Source organism: Dromaius novaehollandiae, chromosome 3 (assembly GCF_036370855.1).
Source record: "Dromaius novaehollandiae isolate bDroNov1 chromosome 3, bDroNov1.hap1, whole genome shotgun sequence".
Taxonomy (NCBI): Eukaryota; Metazoa; Chordata; class Aves; order Casuariiformes; family Dromaiidae; genus Dromaius; species Dromaius novaehollandiae.
The window spans coordinates 78,441,752-78,461,845 of NC_088100.1; the positions used below are offsets into that span (position 1 = coordinate 78,441,752).

Sequence of the window (20,094 nt, forward strand, 5' to 3'; positions counted from 1 at the left end):
TTTGGTGTCAGACAAGCACAAGCAGGAGACCAAGCACAGCAAGGGAGAGGAGCAGGACTTGGCATAGCTGTTATAACAGGCAATAGCTGTTAGATCTGCTTAGCTGTAACACCAGACTATCCCATACCACATCTGTGGTAAGCTGGTAAAAAAGCCCCAAAAATCCCCAAATGATTTTTCATTACTGGCTAGGAAATTACACTGCTTCTCTCTGACATGTTTCATAAAGGGTAGGTACGCATCAAGATAAAGATCTGGTACAGGGGCCAAGAAAGCACCAGGGCTTGGAAACAGAGATTTAAAGTCTTGGCAGGCCATGTTACGCCTTTCAAGTTAGAAAAAGGAAGAAAAGAAAAAAAAGAAAGAGTACCCTAGTAATCTTTGTGCAAAGACTGTTCTGATGAAACCCTGAAAACAGTGTTCTTGTTTACTCTAGGTGGCTATTACACTTCCATGAGACTTACAGTGGTTCAATTGCATTGCTTCACTGTTCTTCCCAATAGTTTCCTTTGCCTGCCTCAAATCACTGTTGGTCGAGTGGCTGCTACCTGCAGCTCCCAGGAAATGAATATGCACAGCATCATACTGGAGTTCCAGCAGTGCCTGGCTCTGCTGGAGTCAAGACAGGAACAAGATATCTGGGCATTTTCACTTCCAGGCACAAGACAGAGGTGCAAAGGTTCATGAAATGAATGAGGCAGCAAAGAAAACCTCTGTCATGAGGGAAGTTTCATTCGGATCACTTGATAGCAAGTCTTATGCAAAAATTCAGTAAATGGCTTCAAAAATTTGCCAAGACTTAGATGAAACAGCTCATTATAATGATTTACTGAATAAACACATAATAAATGCAGTCATTTCTTCATTATTTGAGGAGAATACCAGTTTGGTTAACAATGGTAACTTTGTGGATGCAATACAATTTGATTTTATAAGGGATTTGATTTAAAATTTCCCTGTGAAATTCTGATTAAAGATGCCCTTGACAGTGGGCAGATTCAGAACTGGTGTGTCTAGACAGGCAAGTTCAACTAGAAAAGACCCTGAGCAACTTGATCTATATTTGAAGTTGGTCCTTCCTGGAGCAGAGGTTGGACTGGAAACCTCCAGAGGTCCCTTGCAACCAACATTTTTTCCATGTCTTTAAGTGCACATAGCAGTGTATTTGATCCAGTCACCTCAACAGAGGCACTCCGCTTCATTCTGGATGACATCCTGAAGGATGCATGGTATAATGTGGCTAGGCAACCACCTAGGATAGCCCTAGGGCATCTCAGGTGGAACTAGGTGCCTACACTCAGGCAACTGGGTTAAAGCCTGTTGTGGCCAGTGCAGCCTTCAGTCAAACACATCTTCTCATCAGCATCATGCTAAGCCAGTCTACATGTTACGGTACCTCTGGATTACACAGCATACCTAGGGGCAACACGGACACAGATAAACAGTGAGACCAAGGTCACTTCTCTAGCCACCTTTGAGCATGGTGGAGATGAAAAGTGACTGTCCACACCCATGTGTGTAAACGCATCCTCAGAGATGGCAAAAAATGGTTTCTCAAGAAGGACTCAGCATAGCCCTGCCCTGTCCCAAGAGAAATGTTGTTGAGTGTGTCAGTCAGTCCAAGGCCATTCTGCGACCTGAGAAGAAATATAGCAGTGTTGCTGCTTAAGCTTTCAGGCAACATAAATTGGTGGGATGATAAAAAAGGGGAGGCAGGCCTGTGGAATCACCTTGCTTACTCATTTGCATGGGTCAGCTTGACAGTATGCACTGCAACACAGCCCCATGCTTACCTAGGGATGAGGAATGCAGGTCAAACCTACAGAGATGGGAGTAACTGGAAAAGAACTGGGGATCATAAAAGACCAGAAATGCACCAAGGGCTCCTTCTGAGGTACTGAGAACTGAAACTTAGCTGAACAGGGAACACAGTAACGAACAGTTGGAAGAAGTTTTTCATCTCTGCACGCTGGTACCCCTGGAATACAGTTCTGACAAAAAGAGCAATGAAAAAAATTCTGAAAAATTGGACTGTGACAGGAGGAAGCCAAACATTTTTTAATTGACTGGAGAAAGTATCTCCAGTGAGAGATTTAAATATTACAGTCAATTTCAATGATCACAAAAAAATTGAAAAGTGAGATCAAATCACGATATAAATAATTCCATAGGGAAAATATTCCAGGTACTGAACAGCTCTTTAAAACAGCAGACAAAAGCAGAAGCAATGAATGGAAGGAGATACCAGGAGGAACTCCAAATGGCAAGGGAGCATACATTTTGAAAGGAGAACACCATTAACTGCTACTGCCAAGCAAAGCAAATGGGATTTTCCATTTTCGATGCCATCTGACCAAAACTGAATGCCTCTCTGGGCAATCCATACTGGCCAAACACAAGTCACTGACCCTCCTATATGGTAGCGGGGCAAAATGTAATGGACCCTTAAACAGGAGACCAGGCCAATAACCTGTCAGGTCCTCCTGGCATTTAAACTTTACCAGTAAAGACAGGATTAGATGAGGAGATGTCAGGGAGAAAACACTCTTTGAAGTTCTAAGTCTCCTATAACTATCAGGCTAAATGTTATCTAGTTACAGAATTTGCAAAATAAAGTCACAGTCCTAAGCTTTTGGTTAGAGTTCTTCAAATGACAAGATTCCTGCTCTTAGTCTGGAGAAAGGCCTATGTAACTCAAAGACTATCTACTTTTTCAAACTGCTCTAATTGAAGAAACCAACAAACAACCTTGTCTATGTCTTTCTGACCATATAGTACAACACAAACTACTATCAAGAGAGAAAATAACTACAAACATCCCAGTTACAGCAGGCAGTTTAAGAGACCAGCTGAGCAAAGAGAGAATATAGTGTACCAGCCTCTCTGACCTAGTGCCAGATGTTAGCTCTATATTGTAGTTTGTAAACAACAAAGTAGTTCTCTCTCTGCAGAAACCCAGCACAGCCTGCAAACAAGAGCTAAAATCAAGAGAATTATTTCTAGTAGCCTCTACAAGCATTTGCACCCCATAGTTCTGTCAGATTCATACTGTTCTACACACAGTTTTAATTCTGAGACTTTCATTGCTTTAACTGTACATGTTATATTCTGACAAAACAGAAGTTAAAGAAGGCTCATTCTCAGATAAAAGATATTAATTATAACTTCCATAGCCCCGTCAATGTATCAAATATCAGAGCTCTATTTAATTTTGGTCCTGTGAAAAAAATGTAGGGAAAAAAAAAGAAAAGGAAAATCTTACCACAATGAGTATGCTTTAGAAAGGGAAAAGGCTAAACATTTGTAACACAAGTAATACTTGTATTTTTTGTACAGGAAATGAGGGGAAAAACAAGACATTCAAGCGGGAAATGATCAGGTATTCTATTTAGTATCCTGAAAAAGAGGAGTCTGAGTGAGAATTGATTTTTATGCTACTTGCTGTATGGTCCTGCAAGTCAATACAGATCCCCACTTCTTGCTTCAGATCTGCTTCAGGAGAGATTTTTGCACTCAGCAGGCAAAGTGTGCCAGCACTGGAGTGAGCAGTGTTATCGGGTGTTAGCTGCAGCACTCTGATACATCCTTGAGAACTAGCACATCATTAGTGATACCTTCACAATGGAATGTGTGGGTCTTAGGTCCATACGCCAGAGACAACGCAGGATGCTTTTTTAGGAGAAAAAAACCCAACAACTAAAAAAAACTTTATTAACTGTTCCTTTAAGTATTCCTTTTGCATTTGCTTTCAGCACTCTTATAGAGGTCATCAAAAAAGTTTTGATAAAGTGACTCTGTATGCTCTTCTGCAAAAAACAACACAAGAAGTACCTATTGATTTGAAAAGGACACAAAGAAAAATGAATAGGGAGCATACTCTGCAGTGCCATACAGGGTATTACAGTTTTAAAGTCTGATTCTCTTGTCTCTGCACCTTGGGCAGTCATGGCCACCTCCCTGAATTAGCAGCAGTTTACACCTACTTGCACGGATATAAATGACAACACAAAGAGCAAGGTGATAGAAAACAGGCCTGCAATGTATAGCCTTAGCCAAACACACCTGCAGCCCTTTTACAGAGCAACCTATATACTACACTATGCCTAACTCTCTGTACCTGACAATAATACTAATAAATTATATGGAACTACAACATAAATGGCACATTTTCTATACTGGGCACATGAGAGATTTGGTAATGACCGATATACAAATAGTAAAATGCCCACTTTCATATTTTAAAATGCGATTAGAATGTAACATATTTATATCAGGCTGCCTATGTATTTTTCAGCAGAGAAATATAATGCATAGAAAAATAATAAGTTTTAAAATTGTTCCTATATTCCCAAAACTCATTTCTCAGCTCTCAGAATTTCCTGTCCAGTTGTGAATTTGTTCTTTGACACAGCTGAAGCAGAATCTGCTCACACAGCAGCTGTCCTGATGAAGAAAATGGTGAGAGTTCACACCAATAAAAGACTTGTCAGCACAAGGCATCACAGTTCTTAGAGAGCACTTTCTAATTCCCGCAGGCAAGTACCTGTCCCAGTGACACAGCTTCATAAGCACACCACAAACTACTACTAGATTAAATACGAAACTCCCTGACCACACTGACGCGTGACCTCAGCAGTTACTATCTGTGAACTACATGCATGAATAGCCCCAAGTTTTCAGAAAAAGAAACGACATTGTGACTTTCTTTTTCACTATGAGGTTGCTGAAAGCATCGAGACATGTGGTGCTCCCCTAGCCTTCCTTTTGTATACTCCTAAAAATGAGCTGGCATGATTTTCCCCTTCTCCACATCTCTATACACATCAGTCACCCCTGCAGGGATAGCAAGAGACTGGCAATATCGTATCTGTGAACTCCTCCACTCATGGAATATTTGTGGTTAACAACTCTAGATTTTTTTCCTGATTATCAAGTTTCATTCCAGAGATACTGGAAATACTTAATAAGCAATAACTTCAAAGAGCCCATCTATGCAGGAGAAAAACCTGAATAACTATTTTGTACCAGCTCTGTTTAAAGAAGCTTACTCCTTAACATTCCCAGTCTAAAAAAGGAAGTTCATACTTAGCAAGGCCACCTGTGAATTCACAACACATGAGCTACTTCACATTGACTTCCACATTAATTTTTTTCCATCTATAATCCATCTACTCGATAACCAGCAAGCTAGCACAGTAGGGTCTCCCTTGAGTAAGCTTCACCAAGAGCACCTTAAACCCTTAATGAACAATAAAGCTTAATTTCACAACAAGGCCCAACCCATGCCTTGCCTCTGATAGTTTTTGAAAAAAAAATTCTTCACTGTAACATCATTCCACTTTAAAATGAACTACCTTAAGCGTTCTAAGTAAACAATGATTTTTAATTACCAAATAATCCTCAAACTTCAACCATTCTTATGAATCTATTTTATATGCATGCTTCTATTTCCCAAAAATGACACATTATATCTGATTTTGATCCAGACTCTGGCATCTACTGCTGTATGCCTAACTACATTTGCTGCTGAGGTTAACAGTCTTAAATTGAAGTGAGTATTAACTGCCTGTTAATCTCTGCTGCTGTATTGATAGATTTAAAATAGGAATGGCTGGAGTCTAGTAGATTGTGGTCTGGAACTGCAAGTGCGAATGGAAGATGGGCTGGAAAGGGACGGAAGTTTGTACAACTGATTACAATTTTTTGGCTGTCAGTAACTGCTTTTCTGAAATTTCTATACCGAAAAAGCGAAAGATTATTTGGGTGGGGATGGCAAGGTTGATCCTTTCAGAAAATACAGTTCCTCAAAAGCCATTCCCTATAAAAAGAGGCTCTATCTCTTCCTGCTCCTGCACTGAGGGACCGGTGCATCCCCCACATGCAGGAACTCCTGCCTCCTTGCTCTGAGGGAGGAGCATTTTGGTGATGCTTGAGAGAAGGAAGAGCCAGGGGCCTTTTCAGGACAAGAGGCACCTCACACAAAGTGATACTGCTTAGGAAAAGGAAAGCTGCTTGAAGCATGAAGTGGAAAGATCTGGGGTTTTATTTTGCAGCGATTTAAAAATAGAAATGGGAAGAGAGAGAGGGGAATGGCAGTCTTCACCTACTAACATTCAAGTACGCTACAGTACCCACCACACACATGAAAAAATAGGTCCCAGGCCTTCTTAGATTCTCAAACTTCTGCCTCATCCCTCTGAAGCCTAATACTCCTGCTCACTATCAATGCCCCTTCCGCCCATCAGTGTATTCCTTGACCCAACGTGGCTTTTTCCTTTCCACCTCTGTGTATCATCTGTGATGAAAACTCATTCGGTTTTGTCTACTCCTCAGCCCTATTACACGCAGCACTATATTTTCTTCTTCCTGACTTCTACCCTTCCTCCACCCTTTTTCTCCTTTGAAGTTCATCTTGGTTTTGGTCCCTTGTTTTAAAGTCACCTCTATGCTGTAAGGTAGAGATATCCAATTTAGTTTTAATAGGCAAGTTCAGATACCAGTAACAGTCTGATCTGAGCTCAATGGAGTAAGCCATGGGCACTTTTGATGCCCAAGAAAGTCCTAACAAAGTCATCTCTACGTTATATTGCAGCCTAGCACACATATGGATTCCTCGTCCCCTCTAACGGCTCCTCATTCTCCTCTGTCTCTTGTCTCCTGTCTGTGAGAACTCTTCAAAGCTCTATCCTGGGTCTCATCTTCTGTATCTTATCCTCAGGGAGCCTCCACTCTTCACACTGATATAACTATTACCTTTAGGTAAATGGCTCACAAATCTACATCTCAATACCTAACAGATCTCCCTCAGTTTAGTCCTTCCTATACACGTAATAACACTTCTGATGTGCTGCCCTGGAAGGATGAAGATTTGTTTAATGCTAAACTTTGACAGTATTACTGAGCAATTTATATTCTTCTTTCTGTTATATCCTTTTCTCCATTGCTATTAACAGTAATATCCTTCCCATTTCTGATTTTTTTTTTTATATGCCTGCTTACCAATGCTGGAATATTTCCTGTCTTTCAGGTCTTCCTTCACAATATAACAAAAAAAATTTATCCAGACAGCCACTATGCTTGTCCACATTTTGGTCACCTTGGTCTATGATCAACATTTCCTTCTTCAGTTCTTCCCTACTCCGTTCATTCTGGACCTGTGATGGACTGAATGTTATATATGCATCACACTTCAGGACATGGTGCACTCAGATATAGCAAGTTAATGAGTCCATAGCAGCTTTAATTACATTAAAAACGAAGAGCAGCAGCAGTAACAAAAAAAGTTGCTCCATATCCTCCATGACCTCCTTCCCTTACTGTAAAATTTCCATTTCCTGCCCATTATCCCTAGTTGGCTCACTGCAGTGTCCAGGCTGAACAAGCCATCAAAGTGACAGAATAAAAAGAAAACCTCAACTTGCACTTCAGTCTTTTCTTCAGATTTGTGCCTCACTGACTCACTCTCCTGTTTCCAGACACCCATTTTTACAAATCTTTTCAGAACCTAAATATATCTGAGGCCTTAATCTCCCTGTCAAACAGCGATGAAACTGGCCAATGTGTTCAAAGTCACTGGGAAGACATAAAGGAGAACAAACAGACAACAGGATTACACCAAACCTCATTTTATTAAGGAAGAGTCAGACTGAAGAAATGAGTAATACAATCCCCAACTCCACACTACTTACTTACACATTTAGTTCCTTCCATTTATTTTATGCCAATCCTAAATATTCTGTTGTTAATGAAACACAGTTTTTGTCCTGATGATATATCCAAAAACTTTCCCAGTTCAGAATGGGGATCTGGGTACTGAGTAGAAAGCAATAGAGCTTCTGGCTTATCAGCAAGTACTCCAGCACTTTGTGGGGTACTCTAGGACAGTGTGACATTAGCAGGGCTCTTCAGTTAAAATAATTCCAGTGAAAGAGGAAAAAATTACTACATTTAAATTGTCAAATTTACATATCGCTATATACATCTTTTCTATATTAGATCTAACTGTCTTTCAAGAGGAAAGAAATGAAGGCTACTGATTCAGGGCATCCTGCCATTTCAGAAAGCTAATATCCACTACTTTGTACTTGGCATTTTCAATGCTTTCTTCACTTTAGATTATAAATCACTTTCAGGGGTAGTCAATGTTATGTCAATACTAGTAAAATAAGTGTGCCCAAGAAAGTTTTCTAGCACAGAAATATGTGTATATGTAAACAAAATTGCAGACTGTAGTTCTATGTCAGAGATGGATTTTGTTAAAACTCTAGCACAGTTGAACTGTTAAGTACAGACAGTTCCTCTTAGATATAAAAAAAATATTCCTGGTAAGAATAATATCTATTTTCTTGCTATTCAGCTAAGTGTCTTTCACTTCCAGGATTTTTTATGAATAGGGACTTTACCCAAAGGGGAAAAAAAACCCTTCTTACCTACATTTTAATTGTTTTAATAGCTGTAAATTGGGAGGAATTTTATTTGTACAATATTTTACATGTTGGTTTTCATTTCTATTTTACGACTCAGGAACAGCATTGAAATGTAAAAACTAAATTTTGAAAGTAAATTATATGATGCATTACATATTCTGAATCCCATTCTCCTTATTTTAGGGTTATTCCCTACAGCAAGGCAGTAAAAGTGTTCCTTTTAAAAAGAATTTTAAATGAATTAATTGCTGAGGAAACATATTTTAAATATATTTTTTTAAATTCATGAGTCTGAGGATCTTCATTTAACCTGTAACTGAAGCTCATATTCGAAACATTTTAGAATTGAAAAAGGATGTGTACATGTGTTTGTATGATAGGAACAGGGAATTTAAGGAAAGTGAAACAGCACTAACATTTATAAATGTTTGCACATAAGCACTGAAGAGCACAAGCAAATCTTAATAAAGAGCTTATATATATATATTTCTAACCACGGTGGGCAGGCATACGAAACCAGGAAACGCTCTAGGCAACGTCTATGTAAAACCTACACTGATTGCCTCTATCAGTTACAAAATGCAGATACGTTAAAATTAGTGCCAGTTTGTGAGCAGGCAAGGCCTTTGATTGAAAACCATTTGCATTTCATGGAGAAAAACGAAAACTTTCTGGGCCTGATTCTCCACAGACTTGCATCCAGCTGGCTATCTATATGCTGGCTTTGCACAGGTATAATGTTACCACCATGAAATTGCTCACTATTGTAACTACTCATAACTACTTGTATAAATAGAAATGTATTCCTAAGATGCAAAACACTAGAAAAATATGAAAGAATACAGAAGCAAATCTGAGTATGTGCCATTTTTCCCTCTTGCTTTTCCTTCCTCACCCCAAGAACACTTTTAAGATGTCACAAACTGGACACAGAAAAATAAGCCATTGCATTTCAACCAACTTCTTTAAATTCTTAGCCTGAACTTTTCTATCTTTCATACAGTATAATTCTTCTAAAAATATCTTGACAGCGCTACATTTTCTCTTGTTGTCATTCTGCCAATATAATTGCCTGAAAAGGTGGGGTTTTAAAATTCATTTTCAAGTGGCCTTTTCCCCTTCTCATGTATAAAAGGCTGTCCCTCCATTTCTCTGCTTTATTTTTCTCTCACATATTTGTGAACAATCTCTTCTGCTTCAGTCAGGCTTATAGTAACAAGCACTGAGCCAAGATATATTTGTCTTGGGTCATGCAAACAGGGCCCATGTGGCCTACCTTCAGATTGGGGCAGGATGAAAGGGCCACCAGGCCTCCTCACGGTTTGGTGACATCTCCACTAATCCTCCCTTCATTTGGAAACAATTACAAAAAGTCACCTGAGAGTGTCTACAAACAAGCCTCTCTCCAAAAACCAAGAGAGAACTTTACCTCCAACATTCACTATTGGTTTTCTGCTGTCACTTACACTAGTAGGAATTCAGAGTGCTTTCACCTAGAGAAATCATTAAGGACTTACTCTAATAAGGGCATAATTTTGTTTCCTTGTTGCTTATCCAGACTAGACAATAGCTCATGCATGGTCTATGCACGAGGCATAGATCATGCATTTCTGCGTACCTAGAAAAGCAAATTATTCATATAAGGTTTGGGGTTTTTTTAGAGATACCAATGATGCTTCTGTGATTTCACTTTTACTCCATTTATAGGGTAAAATTCACCTTTCTCCCATGCTGCTTTTTACCAGATCCACACACAGGATAAAAGTTAATCTAAGTCCTTCTAAAGGCTGCAGCTGGTAGCTAAATCCTACGGTTGCCTTCTTCATTTAGGTGAATTTCATGCCATATAGAAAAAAAAACAAAACAAACACTAAACTAAAAGGAATTTTAAGAATGGACAAAATTATAGTTTATAGAAGCAACAGTGACCCAGACAGCAGCGCTAGACAGAAACAAACTTTGCCTTAAAGATACTTTTAATGGCAATGGCTTCCAAGTAACCCTTCCTATAAACTTACACAGTAATACAAAGCAGGCCAGGCCCTGCTGGTCTGTGTAAGACTTCCATTAATCTCAGCAGTTCACTACAAATTACTCACAGTTTCAGCTTGAAGAGAGTAGCTTTCAGACATAAAAAGAAAAAGTAGAGTGAAATGTGCTTACCCAGGCCCTTTTCCAGCCTACAGCCAAATGATACTGCTTAAATATTTTCAAATATGCATGTACAATGGGTCAAAGACAAGAAGGCAAATGAGTCAAAACAAAGCCCTAACAAGTCCTAAACTCCAACACTAAACCCTACCCAGAACTCAAGTAACTGTCCGTTTATTTACCAGCCACGGCATGCTGTTGCTCACAGGGAGCAGTGACTGAGATAACTGAGTACAAGACAGGAAAATAGGTATTTACAGAGCTCCTCAGCGAAGGCAGACATGATACTAAGGTAGAGGGCGGATAGCCAGAGAAGGTGACAGGGCGTTGCCCTTTTCCCCATCTGCAGGCACCCACTTTCCAGTAGCTGAGGCAGTGCTTGGCCCTGACAGGCCCTTTTGGTGCTGGGGTGGCTCAGACAGAGGTGCAGACAGCCAGTGTAGCGGTGGGATGGCTGGGCGATTCTCCACACCAGGTGCTGCGAGAGAGGTGATCCTGCCACATGGGGATACTGCTGGGGAGGGGGGCGGTGTAAGCAATGCACAGCTGTTGTGCGGTGCTGACACTTCTTTCCAGCCCTGGAGGTGCGAAAGGGAAGCCCTGGCACTACAGGGAAGGTAGTGGTGAGGCGAGTTGTTAGCGTCACCGCTGAGAAACAGCAAATGGCAAGTGTGAACTAATGGGAGAGCTTAAGTCTCTTTTCACCACCTTCCCTGTCCCTTCCCTCCACAGCAGGCAAACCCACACCTGACAACAATCTTTCATATTCAGTTTAACAGAAGGGACTTGCACGGCTTCAGGGCTACTGGGGCTTCACTTGTAGGGTACACACAGCACATTACTCTCCTGTCTAACTGGGAGGAATGAGGTTGAGTCTTAAGCATGGGCAAGAGGCTGAAGCCCTCTTTTGATCAAAAGAGAAACACTCATCATAACAGACGAGCCAGCTCTTCATCCCCTCACGCTGTAGGCCACCTTCAAAGCCCAAGTCTTTCTGTTTAAATCCCTTAGCTAAAATCTAGTGTGCCACCTGCCTCCTTAAAGATCATGCTGCCTTAACAACCACAGCACCTGAAAGAGACCCAAGTGAAGTCTGCAAGGAAACGACTGGGTGTTAGCAGGCATGCTCTTCAACGTAGGGATGGTGCTATCTCACCAGTTTCAGGGTGCTGTGGGACTGCTACCACTCAGGAAGAAAAATTCGGGAACTATTCTCTTCAGGCAGAACAGAAACTTTATAGAAAAGCTATTACAATTGCTAATTTTGTTACTGTCACTTAGATAACAGTGATGAATACATCAGAAATCAGGAGAGAGGGGAAAAGTTGTTCTGATGAGCAGCAATTAGTGTTTGATTTCAGTTGTTATGAGAAGAGAACAAAAGCTGTATCATGTAAGAACATCAAATGTTGTCACTCTCATGTCATAGAGACAGATAAAAATATTTTAAAGTTAAATCAAAAGCAACTAAAGATGGTTAAAGTTCTGTCTCAAAACATTTTCTAACACATGCTTTTTTTCCTCTCAAACCAAATAAACTTATTTGCAGGAAAATTCATTTCTGCCTCCTGTTCCTTTCCACACCTCCTCACTGGAATCAGGAAAAAAAAAGAAGAAGAAGAAGAAGAAAGAAATAGTGGGAGTGAAAGATGAAAATCTCAGCTTCTCTTACCACAGAGTGGCCTTAGCAGACCAGATACACTAGCTCTCAGTTTCCTTGTTTACAAAACTTTACCTTGCAGTGACATTGCCAGAATTCACCAATGGTGACTCCTTCAAAGTTCTCCAAAGGTTAAAAGTAGTCTACAAACACTCTGTGTACTTAAAAATAAAACTTTAAGCCCCATAATCAAATATAGAGGATGAAACTCTTGATTACGTATTCTGTAATTCCCAAACCAAAAGTATATAACCTCTCTTGTCTTTCAAACTGTTTCATTGTCTAGATTATAACTTGGTAACTAGGCTCTAAACTTGTAGAATGCATTAAGTAGAAAAACTAGCAAATACAGCAATCCATACAGCAAATTACATGCCCAAATCAGATAAATTCAAGCACAGGATGACTGTATATCTGCACGCAGTAAAAAAATCTGGATTTAAGATTACAGTATTTAATTTGGCAGGAAGAGACTGAAGCTCACCACATTTTTCGTTCCTGTAGTAAAAGCATTTTATTTTTGTCTGTGGCAATATGGATTACCTTACTGTGTCCAACATGTGAAATACCTTTTGGACAGAACCAACTTTATTAAATTAAAAGATGGATGGATGGAACCATTGAGTTCACAATCGAAAGACCATGTTTGACTTCTCTCCAGAGCATGCAATACTTATGAAAAGAATGCAAACTGCAAATTAAATTCTCAAGTATCCTCAGCAACTTGACAGACTGGCCCAAGAAATGCTGCTAAGTCTAGCAGACTGGAAGAGCGATGTGCTTATTGCACAGAGGTGTGAAGAACGCGGCCCACCCCAGCTCAACTCACAGGGCACAGCTGGTGAACTGTACACAAAGAGGGGAAACAAGTGGGTTGAGGGGAGGAGGTGAGAAGGGGCCTGAGGTAAAACTGGAGATATTTTTGCCTTCCTTCATACCCTGCTGCTGTTTCAGCCAAGCAGTTTTCATTGCCAACTTATTTGAAAAGTATTCTCTGTCCAAATCGTTTTCTGCGAACAGTGGAATCAAACTTTCCAATTAATATAACTGGAACGAGGAGTACTACTGAGTCTCCTGAAGACTTCACACATTGTTCATCACTCTCGTTTAAACATGCTCTTTTTGCAACATCAGGCCTTAGATGGTTTGTGCTGAAGTTCTCATCCAAGTGATTAACAATAAGTAACAAGGCACTCATGCTAATAAAGCTTCTTCTGAGCATTTATACCCTTCCCTTCTCTGTGTCACTCCTCTTCCATTTATATCCCCTCAAACCCTGCCTGAAGGCCACCTAGTTTTTGTGTGGAGGATAGAAAATCCAGATACCTTCACAAAGGCTTTTTAGCTCTGCCTTTATTTCCTCCTAACAGCAGCAGCACGTTCCTGAATCTGACTTTTCTACTCTGAAAGCACCACCTGAATGTTAATTAATATTTTTCTCCTCTCTTGACAGTTCCTCCCCTTCCCACCATAAGGCAGTGTTATTTCTGTGGTATAAAGCTAGACATGACTTCACTCTCAAATCAGCCTTGAAATAGAAGTATCATAGGCTATCGGAAGAAAAGATAAGAATATTAACTCTTCTTCTCCACAACTGGGTAGTTACAAATAACCAAGGGCCAAATGCAACATGCACCTCTTCCTGGTCACCAAGCATGACCTAGTACAACTCCCAGCGGACAAAACCAGTAGCTGGAATAACTCTCTACCACTCCCGGGCAGGGGCATTGCAGAGGCTCACAAGAAGGCAGATGAGCAAGTTTCTAAAGCTAAGTCCACATCTAAAACTGGCAGCCATAATGGTTAGGAACACTGCTGGGAACACAGGGAACAATCCCATCACTATCAGGCACAGTAACGCTAGCAAAACCCCAGTGAAGCTGCAGCTTGACAGGCAAAAATGTTGCTCTACTGGGAAAAATTTTTCTTCTCAGGGAACATACATGAGCATAAGAATTTTGGCCCATATAAGCTACAGCTTTATGTGAGGTACAGAGATCTTCAACACACACTGAGCAGAACCTCTGAGGCACTGGGTCATCTGCTAGAGCAGACTGACTCACAGCACCTGCTTCCACTATTTTCCTGTGCCAAGCAAAGCTTAGATGCAAGGAGAAGCAGCCTCAGATGACTTAATCTCAGTCTGAGTAGCACTGTTTGAAAGCACAGGTGTTTTGTTTAACTATAACATAAATTGCTTACTTTTTTCAGCTTCTCACATCTTTGGCTTAGAAAAACATCAGTTGGCTGTGCTGTACTCATTCTGACATGGGTGCAGGGAGGCAAACTTTTGGAAGCAATCACTGTAAAGTCAAAACAAAACCATAACCAAAACCTCATTACTGATTTGTCACAGGAATAACAAAGGTTTAGCTACAACAGAATTTTCTTACTTGAGTACCTAGTTTTTAGACTGGCATTTATCACTTATTTGTAAATTTCTTTGTATCATAGTACTCACAGATTTGTATAAGACAAGAGACACTTTGTACTATAAACAGAGTACAAGTGCAGAGTAATCTATGCTCTAGATCTACTGATGGAGATTGAGACATCTCTATATAAATCAAGGGATCAGTCTTCATCAACTACTGATCTTTTCCCTTAATTCGTAGATCTGGCAGTCTTGATTTAACAGGCAAGTTTAGATTAATGAAACAGCTACAGTGAACAAAGTACATACTTGCAAGATTATGGAACAAATTAAGACACAAAACAACATACGGGTGTAAAATAAATAGGGAAACAGTTAAGAGAGGGTCACAGTAACAAAGACTGAGAACACGGTCTATGTATCTCAATGACTTTTAAGAGGATCAGAACAATTAAGTGATATTTAAATGATCACAACAACCACAATTCAAGGTATTTCTCATCCTATTCCAGTAAAGATAATTACACTTAATAACCATTTTAATACTGTATTAGATTCAGTCATGAAAACAACTTTTTCAAAATGCATGTTAGGCAGATTTCCTACCTGCTCTGGCATATAGGCTTCTCACTTATTAAGAGAATTGAAAGAAAATTACTTTAAATTTTGGGTTTTCTTATCTCTAGTCTTTTGTTTTCTGGAGCCTGAGATACTTTTTGTTTAACAAGTATAAATAATGTGATAAACTACAGCATTAATCTGAAGGTATAATATTATGTTGCTGGGCTTGATTCTCATGTGACACAAAAGCGCACTGTTGCACTCATTTTAATGAGTTACACCTTCCTACACCACTTAAAAGCCTGGCTTCTTTCTTGCTGTTGCCTTTTTTATATATATATTTTTAAGCTAAACTGCTTAAATATTCAGGTATGACCAAATGTGTAAGAAACCCAACTTTTTGATTTTATGTCCTCAAGTTTTTCTTTGAGCTGTGAACTGTGACAGCTCTGGGGAATCAGTTTCCAAAAGTCTTCACAGTCCTGTTGGTTCTTTAAGACTCCATGCCTAATTAGTTCATTCTGTAGTCCTATAATCTGGAAGAGAGAGAAAATAAAAATATTGAATTATTTAATACTCAAAAAAAAGTAAATAGCTTGGTAAATGCCTGAAGATGTGTAAGAAACATACTAGGGAATAATACTCTAAAAAGTACTTAGCTTCTCCTCTGAGATGGGGCAAAACCTGTTAACTCCTATCTCTAGTGTTTTTGCTGTTGTTTTGGTTTTTTTGTTTTTTTAATCACCATCTTTCTACAAAGGAGAAAGCATCTTAGGTACCTCTTTTATAGAAAGATGTCCCTTTCATGTCCCTTCTAGAATTATGAAAAAGGACTCCCATCTTAGTAAGATGTGCCCTCCCTGAGGTCAGCCTGCAAAACAGAAATCTGCCTGGCTGCCTGTCAAGAGCAATGTTAGACCCACCTTCCCTGCCTTGCTCTACCACCCAGGCAAGCATAGGATAAATACTTAGACCTTGATATCTAAATCCCTGTCTTCTATACTAGACAAAATTTTCTTCAGCTCTAAGCAGTTCCTAGAACCAAAGCCTGATACAGGCGAGCTCCAAATGGCATTATTTGGAATGATAATACTGTATTATCATGAGATAATACTCTGTGGACAGTGCACTGCAAAATGTATGACCAAAACTCATATAAAAATGATACGTATATGAAAAACAGCTGAAATAACATTTAATAGTGATCAAGGAATTCAATTTATGTCTTAGATTTATTAAAAATTGCTTCAAGGATCCTCCAACTATAGCACTTCCTCACCTCTTACTGACCGAAGTCAAGCACTGCTGCATGTTTGAAACTAAAAAGTATAATAACTGACTGTGTGTAAAGAGATGTTAGAGGGGCATAGCTGTTTTCCTTCTAAAATAAGTGATTCAATCAAAAACAAACAAACAAAACTTAGGATTACAACATCTTCCTTTACTCAGAAAGGAAATATTCTTTCACTTTCCAGACAGGTCCACTTCTCACAGACTGAGATAAATGAGCTAGATTCTACTGTCACCAGACAAAGTATAGACCATAGGCAAATCGAGGTTTACCAAGACAAAATGTGCGATATTTTGTTAAAACCTGCTCCCACATTCAGTCTGGTTTGCCTCTCAGAACATCTCAAACACTGACTGAAATCTAACATATTACTAGTACAGAAGTTGCTTTCAAACTAACTTTATCACTAACAAACTGATTCAATTCTTTGTAATTATATTATGTTTAGATATATAAAGCTGTGTACACATATGGACAGAGTGCAAAAATCTAGAAGCTCTTTTTCAACTACAGATATGCAGATTAAGATTCAGCTGCTAAAATGAGATATAAGTATTTTTTCTCAGAAGTCTGAGTTGCTTTTTGGGGTTATTGAAATTAAACTTTCCTCCTCCCCCCCCTCCCCAAAACCAAATAAAACAAAACAGCATAGGAGAAACAGATGAGTCAAGATTATGGGATTAGGATGTTTTCATCGGTTCTAATTCTTTCTTGATCAGTAACGAGTGTACATGGTTATCGGCCACAAACTATTCAGTATCCTAGTTAAAAATAGCAGTTTCACTCCTTTTCCCAGCAGGGAGGTGTTCACACCATAGCTGGCATTAACAGGCAGTCTTGTTAGGGAGACTGAGAAGAATAAGCAAAAGGTCTGAAGCACTGAGCTGGGTAGTTTTAATCCCTTTAGATAAGAACAGAAGGGATACCGATAAATCAAACTGTTGCATCACATGCAGTAATGCTTTTTTGTAGGTAAGTTCTGAGCAAGCAAGGTGTCATTTTTGTCATTTTTCACAGACCATTCACAGGTATTCCACAAAAATGGAGATTTATGGGAGAAATGAACATTTTAGGAAAACAGATATTTGACGAGAGACTGGTATTATTTAATGTATTTTTAAATGTCTGACCATGCAGAACCTTGTAGTAGACAAACACCTAGACACTCATATTGTATAGTTTTCTTAATTATATAATTAATATACATTATAACAAATCAATTACAAATTTTCCAATTTCAAAAACAGTCTCAAAAGCAAATGTAACTTTTGAAGCATACCAGGTAATTACAGGACTGAGGAATAGACTTGAGGTACTTAGCATCGTGAGACAATTTGCAGTATGGCACTTGATGCCCAGGGATACACTTAAAAGCAAAATAAAGTTTTGGTCAGTATTTTTTTTTCCCCCAGTAGCTGGGAAACAAAGCACAAAACAAATGACAAGTAAACATTCAGCCACAGGAAGCCATTAACAACAGTGGGCACCAATTAGGACCCAGCAGGTATTCTTTACACCGCCTGGTGCTCTAGCTCCTCCTCAAATACTTTGGCATAACACTCTCAAACTCAGGCTTAGGAAACAACAGGCTGTTTCATTTACTCAGCAATTTGTAGCCACATATTCCTGCTGATAGGCCCATAAACCTGTTTGTAGTCTTCTTCTGTTCCCCTTCAAGTTTGTGTCATTAGAAACTACAATTGCTGTCTGCCCAAAGAGAATACTTTTCAGGAAAGAAAATAAAATTGAGATACTGTGATCCCTTTCCTTTTTGTCTCCTTCCTTTTCAACTTCTCTTCGGGAAGGGAATGCAAGACACAATGGCTGATGTCAGGAAAGCCAGGTTTTTAAACACAGACATTATTCTTTCAAAGGACAGATTTTTGAAAAAACAGGGAGAAAAGATGTTATTCTTAAAATTAAGCCATGGCCTTAAATAATTAGTAAAATATATTCTACTGCAGCCAAAAATACTCCATAACATGTATATAATTTTAATATATTTATATCGACTATAAGATATTTTGTATCTGCTATCCAAAGATCCTCAAGGAATTATCCAAGCCTTTCAAAGTCACTCATAAATTGTGCTTCACATCTTCCCTTAGGGTAAAAGTACAAATAGATTCTTATCTTTGCATCTTAAGCTTGTAAAATTAAAACAAACAAACAAACAAAACACCAAACCCAGGTTGCAAACTCCCAAAGCCAAATTTTGGCCACAATTTTGCCAACATTAAGAAGTACTTTCTTAGCATTATACTACTGCAAAAATCAGAGGAAGGTCAGAATCCAGCCCAGAGAACTGGAAGCTTTTCCTAGCATGAGTTGTGATAAAAAGGTAACATGATGGAAAAATCCACTCAGCTCTACTAAATTGATCTCTTTCTCACTGCCAACAGCTCAGGTGATCCCACATGCAACTTCTGCTTCCATCACTGCTGCTAGATAAAAGTTAACCAAAACATTATGATCAGTTGAAGTCTGATATCTTCTGGATGCTTTTGGTGTTAAAAGACAGCAAAGAACGTATGAAAGCAGACTGTGCCTGCACTAATTCAGAGTTCCCCATGTCAGTTCAAGCTCATGCCTTTCAGACATGCCTTCCTCTCTTTAATTTTCCGTCCTTTTTCATCTTTATTTTTTCCCTGTCTCTGCCATGCCAAGAAATCAAAGTGAACATCAGCAGATTAGTGAGTTATTTTCCAATAGCACCTTACGTTAAATCGCCACTGGCTGTTTGGAAAGTGTGCTTAGTTGCTTCTCAGCTGGCTACCTATCGGCATATCTACTGACAGTCCTTACAGAAGTTCTCGTCTCCAGGCTGCCAGAGCTGCTCATGTGCAGTCCCTGCATGTAACAGCCCCCCCACCTGCACTGAAAATCATCAGTGGCAGCAGGATAAACTCTGCAACAGAGTTCCCAGGGCTCCTGTCTGACGGGTTTTGAAGAATGGCCAGCTAGATGCCTTAAGGCCTGTGATGTGCATCTTAGTTGTGACATACAGGCATGCAGTACAGAAGCATCTTTGTGATTCCTAGGTGTTGGCAGCCCAGAATTCAGAAAGATGATCAGACCCTGCGATCACCGTGTGTGTCCATGACTCACCCAGACAGTGTTCGTCATCGGAAGCAGCTAGCAAACACTGACTACTGTGAGAGCACTACAGCTGAGCTCTCACCAGCGCTTCTCTGCAGCTCAGCACTTTGGGGAGATCATGTAGCCACAAAGGTACAGAAATTCAGTACCTGCCTGTTTTTCTTAACTCAGTGGGGGAACCAAACACTGAAGAGTTTTTGCAGCACTGGTTTCTGGTGTGCTGGAGGACAGGAGCTCTACACAACTGGAAATTAGAATAGTGACACTTTACAGGCATTGAAGTTCCCTGGGAATACAGAGAAACACTATAGGTGGGGTACAGAAAGCCTAAGCAACTTGCCAATTGCCACAGATCTACACCTATCACAGAATTTAATAGAGGTAAAAGCTGCTGATCTGCAGCTCCACAACTGCACAGAAGCTCATTCTCCCTCCCAGCCAAATGAACATGGCTATGGTGGAAACATACCAAATTTTCATAGCAAGGATTACATACTCCATCTGAGATTAGCTCAGATCAGCCTGTCCCATG

The 20,094-nt window shown here is 39.6% G+C and overlaps 1 protein-coding gene across 2 annotated transcripts in view; it reads right to left on the reverse strand.

The window, feature by feature from the left end:
• The window catches only part of LOC112988989 (uncharacterized), a 68,426-nt gene that overhangs the window by 21,046 nt on the left and 27,286 nt on the right, over window positions 1–20,094 (reverse strand). For both annotated transcript variants that reach the window (XM_064508070.1, XM_064508069.1), the window contains 3 exons: window positions 17,743–17,829; window positions 15,570–15,708; window positions 14,440–14,540 (listed from right to left, as the gene is read on the reverse strand). In XM_064508070.1, coding sequence (XP_064364140.1) covers window positions 14,440–14,540; window positions 15,570–15,708; window positions 17,743–17,829 — 327 coding nt within the window. The remainder of the gene's footprint in view (window positions 1–14,439; window positions 14,541–15,569; window positions 15,709–17,742; window positions 17,830–20,094) is intronic.